This window comes from Neopsephotus bourkii, unplaced genomic scaffold (assembly GCF_033783945.1).
Source record: "Neopsephotus bourkii isolate Nb327-2 ecotype Australia unplaced genomic scaffold, CSIRO-AGI_Nbou_v1 NB_13, whole genome shotgun sequence".
Taxonomy (NCBI): domain Eukaryota; kingdom Metazoa; phylum Chordata; class Aves; order Psittaciformes; family Psittacidae; genus Neopsephotus; species Neopsephotus bourkii.
The window spans coordinates 1202705-1211355 of record NW_026900530.1 but is presented as its reverse complement, the minus strand read 5'-3'; the positions used below and the strand labels follow the sequence as shown (position 1 = coordinate 1211355).

The 8651-nt window shown below is 56.5% G+C and overlaps 1 protein-coding gene across 1 annotated transcript; it reads right to left on the bottom strand.

Moving 5' to 3' along the window:
- Positions 1-4091: 4091 nt before the first annotated feature.
- On the bottom strand, positions 4092-7514 carry CBLN1 (cerebellin 1 precursor). Its single transcript, XM_061371127.1, has 3 exons — positions 7005-7514; positions 6672-6791; positions 4092-5510 (listed from the first exon to the last, which is right to left on the bottom strand). Exons 1-3 carry the CDS (start codon positions 7269-7271, stop codon positions 5313-5315), a joined length of 585 nt encoding a protein of 194 aa, XP_061227111.1. The 5' UTR covers positions 7272-7514; the 3' UTR covers positions 4092-5312.
- Between the last annotated feature and the right edge of the window lie 1137 nt (positions 7515-8651).

Sequence of the window (8651 nt, the reverse complement as noted above, 5' to 3'; positions counted from 1 at the left end):
AAGAATCAAATACTGTAGGATTTCACAACTGGTGAAATGTATAACGGCTCATTACCAGAGCTTCCCACCAACACAGGTATAAAGGTGCAAAAGGGCAAATGGCATAATCTTCCTTATTTGAGCAACAGAAAGCTCAAAGTTGGCATGGAGTGGGATAAAGCTCTGAAAAAATGTGCACAGCTGTTTATTGGGATCAACAACCCAAGACCACTGGAGCAGAGACACTCCATTGTCCTGTATCCTAGGATGCCTGGAAGGTGGGGGAAATCACCCAATGGGATATTCTCAGTGCAGCCTCAGGTCAAGACTGGATTTCTACAGGGAGTGTTGAGATCACAGAGAGGAGCAATGCCCCAAGACACAGTGACTGCTTATTGCTAGCCCTTGTCCAAACCCTTTTCTCCCAAGGCAAGGCACGTAGCTTATTTCCATCAAAAAAAAAACCAAAAAACCCACAACCCCCCGCCCCCCAAAAGCACCCCCCCCCAAACCCCAACAACAAGAAAAAAAATCCACAAGGCCTCTTTTTTTTTCTAGGTAAGCAACAACAGATACCTTTTGGCAGAGTATACTCTATGTTCTCTCACCCTGCCCAAGATAAAGCAAAAAAAACCAGTTCTGTAACCACCTCCCACCCCACATTTCCACATTACAGGGGTTCCCACAGAACCTGAGCCTTCCCCCTTACCCCCTGTGCACATGCCACTGGAGATACCTCCAGCAAAACGCTCTGATAAGATCTCCCTTCCCAGATCACCTTTCCATTTAAGTAGAAAGAACAGTCCCAAACGAAACAGGGACACAAAGCACAGACCAGACACTGCTGAGGTACACAAGCTACTTCTGCCTTGCTCTTCCCCAGCCCTCACAGTACTGTCCCCTCCCTCTCTGCCTCTAAAATCCCACATGGTGGGTGGCCCAGGCAGTCCCACTCTGCTCTTCTTACCTGTTGCAGTCCTTCACCTTGCTCCAGCCAGGGCTCTCCAACACTTGCCAGTCTCCATATGCCCCTCTCTGAAAGGATCAGGGGCGCGGGGCGAGCAGTGCGCTCCCTGCCTGGGGCGGCACTGCCTCTGCTGTCCAAGATTCTGCAGCTGACTGATCTGCTCCTTGTGAACCCTGAGGAAGGCGCCGCTCTCCGCTCCGTAGCGGCTTTGCCTCCGAGCCGAGCCCGCCGCCGCGCAGCCTCTGGCTGGGCTGGAGGGAGCCGGCTGCCCGGCCATGCACAAAGCCCTGCGTCTGCTGGCTCCTCAGGAACGGCCTCTTCCAAGAGAACTCATTGGGCTCTGAGCTGTACCTGGGGGTAGAAGAGGAGAAATTATGTTTTGCAGTGTGGAGTGTGCATTAACTATCCCCTGAGTTAACTGTCTGAGTTTCTCTTCTTTTGGGCCAAACTTGCTGTCTCCTCCTGGAGTTATTAATATTTATATTTGTATCATTTGTGCATAAGCCAGTTGGTTTGTTTCTCCCGTTCCACCCCTATACCCCCCACACGCTCTCCTTAAAAACCCAACAATTAAAAAATGTGGATTTTTTCCTTTAATTCCCCTACACTGTGTAATTATATTCACATTAGAAATCAATCAACTCTGGTCATTACCATTAGTGATATGCTCATAAACCAAGCACTAGTCATGCTAATGAACTGAATGAAACATAATTTCTTGTTGTGTAAACTAATGCTCAATGCTAATCAGCAATAAATTCAATCAGACATTACTTACATCAACCAAAAAACACATTAAAGCCGAGTAAAGCGCAGTAACTGCTCATATCCGGAGGAAGCACGCACCCACCCCTGCCCAGGCGCAGGCTCAACAGTACCTTGGCTGCGGGATCTGCATACGATGCCCCAGAGCCCTGACGGGACGCAGCCTCCCAGCGAGGGACTGGTCAGTGGCGGGGAGCGAGGGGACCCTGGCAAGAGCCGGCGGGCCCGGGTGCGGCGCTTCGGGCGGGACAGGCCACCAGGCCCGCTGGCTGAGGTGGTTCCTGCCAGCTGCTCACGCTTCACGGCGGGGCCACCGAACAAAGCCGAGAGCGACCGAGGCGCCACGAGCCCCTTGCCCGCTCCTACCTCCCTGCAACCTGGCCGGTGATCACCGCAGCCAGACCCCGCTGCCCAGCCCCAGGCCACGGCGGAGTCTGCCGCTCAAAGTCGCAGCTGCGGCCTGCTGGTGTGGGGCATCCTCAGCTGCCGGGTAGGCCCGCCCGAGGGCAGAAGGGAGGATCCGACCCCAGCGCTCTTACCCCCACCTCTCAGACAGCCACTTGCACGTGGGTCCAGTTTCCTTAGGCCCGGTCTCCCCGCCGGCTCCCATTCTCCTCCTGGGGGTGGTACTGCGGGTCGCAAGGCCCAGCATCGCGCCATGAGCAAAACGGCGCCGCCTCGCTTGGCTAGCCAGCCCGCAGAGGTGCGAGGCTCGCGGAGAGCCCCGCCCACCCCGCAAGAGAGACGACCTCAAGGAGCGCGCTGCCGGCGGCGCGAGGCCCCGTGTGAACGGCTCCATGCGGCCCTCCCCGTAACCGGGACGGGGCTCTTGGGAAGTGAGTTCCGTTACAGGGGCTCGGCTGCCGCAGCGAACCCCACGCGGAGGCTCGGCCGTAGCCCTCGCTTCTACACTCAGCAGCCGCGGGGAGTCTGGGCGGGGCCAGGGCAGCAGCGGGAACCGCCCGTCCCTCCCAGGACCCGGGGCAGGCCCCTGGACGGGGACGCAGGCAAGGGCTCCCCGGGCTGGGCCGATGTCACAGGGGCTTCGAGGAGGTGACGACTTTACTCCACAGCGGGATGCTGCAGTGCTGTGCCTCCCCGGAGGCCTCAGGGCGGCTGCGCCCCGCACAGGGCTTACTCCTGGGTACCTCACGGCGGTGAGCTGCGGGGGGGGGGGGGGGCTCGCTGCGCGGGCGCGATGCTGAGGCGGCTTTCCCAGGTAGCCGCGGCGGCATTTTGCAATAGCCGCAGAGCGGTGATTTGCTGCTATTGGGGATAATATAATTTCCAGCTGCACAGTATTAATGAGACGCTCACAAGCAGGGGGAAATTTTCAGCGGGAGGCGGCAGGTTTATTTGCTTCGTGTTAAGGGACAGGAAAAAAAACAACAAACAAACAAACAAAGAAAAAACCCCCCACACACCAAAAAAGCAAAAAGCGAAGCATCAGCACTTAGCAGCCCCCGCACCGCGCCGCTTGCCGGGACACCCTGCGGCTGCTGGGCTCCCTGAGCGGGCTGCGGCTCCTCTCTTGTGACCCGGTGATCTCTGTTTCCCCTTTTGGTGGAGTTTTTAAATCCCTTTGCCCCCTTGCCGCGGTCATGGGGGACAGGAGCGGCTCCGCTCACCCTGCTCGTCCCGTCTCTTCTGGGTGAGAGGGTGCGGCGGCTGGGACAGAGGGCCGCGCTGCGGGAGAGGGGTGAGAAGCCCGGCCAGAAGCTTGGTGCGGGAGCGGCGAAAGGCTTCAGGGTAAAGTAATAAAATGTCTTATATTGAGAGGAGCGCGCAGCCAGGAGAATCCGATATGTGGATTGTCTCGGGCAGGTTATAACTCCAAGTGAAAACAACTCGGCCGCCTGCCGTTATTAACTCTTTCCCATAAATCTCGGCGGTCTCCCTGCACGGCTCCCGCCAGCCACCGCAGGTACCGCGGCCCCCGCCAAGGTCCCGGCGGGGACCGTCCGCGCCTTCCCGTTTGCTGCCGGGCGCAATTCGCGACCTGCGCGTGTCGGAATCGCGCGAGTGGGAGGTGTTTGGCCCCCGCGCCCCACGGTGACAGAGAAGCGGGTGCTGACTCGCGGGCGATGTGCTCACTTGGAAACTAAGGGCCGCGACCCCCCGGGATCAGGTTGAGCCCTGCCTAGCCCCGCTCCCGCCGGCCGCCCCGCCGCGGAACCGCCCGGAAAAGGCCGGGGCAGGGAGAGGCGTCTCCGCCCGGCTATTTCAAGGGCAGAACCTGCAAATAAAGCGAGAGTTGCTTACTGTGCTCGTGTTGATCCCCACCTAAGAGCTAGTTCAGTTTCTCCCTGGGAACCGGGATTTGTTCGGCTCCGCCGGGGCCGCACCGCGAAGCAGAGAAGCTCTTTCACTCAGAGACAGGCTCGTGTCATTGCTTTATTTCACATTAAAGTTTAGATACAATCTAGATCCCCATACACACATTTTAATAAAATTAGTAATCTCTGAGTACTGCAAAATTATAGCATTTACATCTTTAAAAGACTGTAAACAAAATAATACTGGCAAATAAATAATACGAGCATCGAAGTGTACATCATCAGGTATTTTTAGACGGCCGTATAAAATGCGATCCTGTTTATAGAATATGATACACATAAATGCTATAAATAAGCGGACAGAAGAGCCGGCGGGAAACTTCCTAGCAGCGGCTCCGCTTGGGCTGCCGGCACTGCCAGCGGGTCTTGCGCGGCCGCGTGGCCCTGCTCAGGGCGGGGAGGGCATTACATGGCGGGGGAAGCGGAGCACTGCGGCCGCACCCGCGGAGGCTCCGCGGCCCTGGGAAGGCGCTGAGCCGCCTCCTCTCCCTGCCTGCCTGCATTGAGAAACCTCATTTCTGGTTGAGAAAAATAAAAGTCCCATTTAAACTTTATTAAATTAAAGCAAAAATTATTTTTTTATATTCACTCATATATTACGGAGTAATAGTAAAAGTTCAATATACTTCCTGGCGTTTAGTTGGGCCACATTGTACAAGAGCAAAACAAGCATCAAAACATTTAGCAGCCTTAAATTTCACAATCACTCAGAATTACATAGAAATATTGAAATACTCTAGTCAGCGTTGGCTGTGAATAGTTCTTCATGTAGAAATTTTCCCTTTGCCAGCCCGTACACAGCAAGAATTGCATTTTCCCTTCCATCATGTCATCCATGTATTCAAAAATACTTTTGTTTTGTTTTGTTTTAAAAGTTAAACTCAGAGAAAGAGTCAAGATTAACATGTTTTAAAAACAAAACTACAAAATATGCTGTAAAGGACAATGGAAATATCTAAAGTCTACTCATGTGAGGCAGAAACCATGGGGAAATGGTGGCAGATTACACCAATGACACAGGGATGGGAACCAATTTTGTGGGAGAATATAAATGGGGGGGGTATCAATTATAGCATCTCCCGCCTGTTGGCTGCAACACAACAAAAATAAGTAGTAATTCTTCAAAGCAGGTGTACACAAACCTAAGCAGGATTTAGCTTCTTTAATATTTGAATGTAAAAAGTCTGCTGTCCCCAACTCTTTAAACCCAGCTACCACTTGTGAATTTGTAAGAGATCTCTCCCTTTTCTTGGATAAGAAGTGATTTAAAGTGGGAACACCAGAAATCCAGAGAATGTCGAATACTTCCAGCCTCCCATTAAGTTTCCTCTCTCCAGTTTTAGATAAGCTCTGTCTCCTTTTTCCATCTGAATCAGGACTCCATTGCTAGCAGCTTCCCGGGTCACATCTTGATCCCCTGCAAAGGCAGAAATCACTGGCCACCCATTTAGCATCAAACTCACCTAAAGAGCAAGATAAAACAAAGCCCTCCGTCAATTAAAGTCAGACAATGATACTGCCAGGGCTCGCCTAGCAGGTGAAATGCTTAGTTAAGAAAGGGCCTCTTTTGACAGCTGAAACTCCAGCCCCATAAAAATGAAATACCGATCTGAACCCAGCAAAGGTATGTACTCCAAAGGAAGAAGCTTTTCACCACTGTTTTAGACTGACAACCACATCAAAACACCCAGTGCATATAAAACAGGACATTGATCCTATTTTGAAGAATTTCAATAGGGTGCCTGTGTTTTCAGGCTATGAAAAGAGGTCTGCTCATACTTATTGAAAGATGGCTTTATGCGAAACCTCAGAGACAGCGAGGAGCAGAGCCACAGCTGCCAGAGTCAGCGCGTTTGAAGTGTATTCAAGAGGTAGTTTTCCTTTGTTAGAAAGAGAAGACAATATGCCACAACACAGTCAATAAGCTCTGCTCAGCTCTCATTGCACACCCATGTTAATAATAAGCTACCTGGCCAATCTGGGTGTGTGAAGGTGCTTATACCAGGACTCTGCTATGCAGCAGTATATTCACCTTTGCAATTGTGCATTGCTACACAGGCAGATTCCCTGTCTAGGTCATGCTACCTGGCTTCAGGCTGGTAATTTATTATCCCTACCTAGAGATGTGTATGCATCGAACTGCATACAAAAGGTGTGCAAAGGGTGGCTGCATACACCCATACAGAGCTACATTCATTACCATCTCCATGCCACAGGCACCTCCCTGCATCCCAAATCCCTATGAAGCCTTCTGCTGCTTCAGAGTAGATGAGGAGCCTGCTGCGGGCAGCGGCTCCCAGGGCTCTGCGCAGGGATGGTCCTGGGGCTCAGGAATGCCTAGGGGCCCGGGCAGGCGGGAAGGGGCCAGCCGGCAGGCTATTTACTCCCGTCTCATCCCGGCTGATGCGGGCAGGGGCCCGCCAATGTCCGGGAGTCTGCGCAGCCCCTGGGGAACCGACCCTTCGGGCGGAAAGCGCCGGGAGGTATGTGCTCCACTCCCGGAGGCGGACGGGGGGCATGGCCCTGCCCCGCCGCCAGCACGGCCTCGTCCCCGCCAGGCCGCGGGCCCTCTCCGCTCCCTCCCGCGGTGCCCGCGGAGCGCGGCGGCGACGCTTGGGGCTGACCTGGATGGTTTGCCTGTTGTACACTTTCACCACGTGAAAATTGAAACTGTATATCCCCTTTCTTGGCGCGATGAAAGTGCTCCGCTCCGAGTCGAAGTTGCTGCCGATATTCACTAGTACCTGGAAAGAAAGGAAGCGAATGGCACCGTCAGCACCTCCGCAGGGCCTCAGCCACCGCCCAGCCCGGCTGCTGCCCCGGTCCGCAGCCCCTCCGCCTCCCGGGCAGGGCTCCTCGGGGCGGCGCGTCCCCGGCCCAGCCTCACCGCCTTCCCCGGCAACTTCTCTGCTCCGGCGGCAGCGGCGCGCCCGGAGCCCCGCCACCCCACAGCGCACCTGGTCGAAGTAGATTATCATGGTGCGGTTGCTCATCTCGGAGGGCTCGTGGTTGGTGCTGCGGATAGCTGAGAAGGCGACCTTGGCGCTACCGGAGCGCACGGAGATGCCGAGAGCAGTGCCAGTGGGGTCGGAGGTGGGGTTGGAGTCGCACACCACGAGGCACTTCCCCTCCAGCACGATGGGTTCCGTCTCGTTCTGCCCGCACACCAGCCACGCCATGCCCAGCAGTAGCCCCAGCGCCAGCCCTAGCCCCGGGCCCCGCATGGCGCCGCACTCCCTTTGGACCGCGCCGCTCCGCGCCGCGCCAGGCGGCACGTCCGTGCTCCGCACCGCTCACTCCCTGCCCCGCCGCGCTCTCAGAGCGCGGCCGAAGGCGCCCCGCCGGGTGGGAAGCGGCCGCGAGGAGGCACAGGAGCGCCCGCACACATAGCGCGGCGCGGAGCGCTGCGGGCCGAGCGGTGCGGAGCGGAGCCGCCCGCCGCGCCGCGCGGGGCTGAGGGAGGCGGCGGGAGGCGGCGGCGCTGCCGGGGCTGCCGGCGAGCACAAAGACGGTGCGAGGCGCGACCCCGCCTCCCCACCGGCCCAGCGCTGGCGTCAACGCCCCGCGCCCGCCTCCGCTGCGTCCGGCCCAACCGGCGCCCGCCGCGCGCCGCCACCGCCAATGGCCGCGCAGTCCGTCTGCGGCCGCCGCTTTTGTTAGGCGGTGCGGGCGCGGGCGCGGAAGCAGGTACCGAGCAGCCGCCCGCACCGCACCGCACCGCACCGCACCGAGCCAAGCGGAGCCGAACCCAGCCGCTCAGGTAAGAACGCCGAGGCGCGGTGGGGGTCGCGGAGCAGGAGAGTCCCTGCGGAGCGCAAGGGCCAGCGGCAGCTCGGCGAGAAGCGGGGTGTCGGGTAAAGACTGGCTGAGGGCCCGGGAGCAGGAACGGGGCGAGGAGGGCTGGAAGGAAACGGGCTGCTGCGCGGCCAAAACCAGCAGAAACTGCACAGCCGCGGATGGATCCGTCCCCCCCTTCCCGCGCCCTCCCTGCCGGAGACTGCATTGATGCTGAGGGTCCCTTTATCGGGCTGTCTTTTCCAGCTGCCTCGTTCGCATCCCGGGGAGGAACGGAACGCAGCGTCCCAGCCAGGCTTCCCCAGCAAGAAACTTCACAAAACTAGAGACTTTTCCGCGCCCGGCTGTGGCGGATTGTCCCTGCCTCCGGCCGGCCCCGCCCCGCGGCTCTTCGCGCCCTGCCGAAGGGTTTCAACCCGGGTCGCGTTTTTAGGGCTGTTGTTGCTTCCTAAAGAGCAGATCGGTTTGTCGTGGTGGACACGTGGACAGTGCGCGTTCTGGATGTGCTCTCAAAAAATCATAGCCAGGGATTGCAAAATAAGAGATTTATGGATGGACTGCTTGAAACAAACCACGGGAACAAAGTCACTTTCGAAGTGACAAATCGGTTTGCAAAATTAAGCTTATACTCAGAGATAAAAACTTATATGGAGTTGGTAGCATCCTCTCTGGGAAACTGAGTATCATCCAAAACCGTGTTCCATGCAAATCACTATGAATTTGGGTAAAGGCTTTCATTTATTTTCTGTGCTGTTCAGGCTTTGAGATTCATAAGATTTTTTCGATTTCTCTCTCAAAACTGCTGCAAA

Bases quoted from the DNA above. Each gene is read 5' to 3' on its own strand.
- CBLN1 (XM_061371127.1), bottom strand. From the start codon at position 7,271: ATGCGGGGCCCGGGGCTAGGGCTGGCGCTGGGGCTACTGCTGGGCATG. The intron at 6,792-7,004 runs GTGCGCTGTGGG...CTTTCTTTCCAG, and splicing joins TGATAATCTACTTCGACCAG to GTACTAGTGAATATCGGCAG. The intron at 5,511-6,671 runs GTCAGCCCCAAG...CTTGCTCTTTAG, and splicing joins ACAACAGGCAAACCATCCAG to GTGAGTTTGATGCTAAATGG.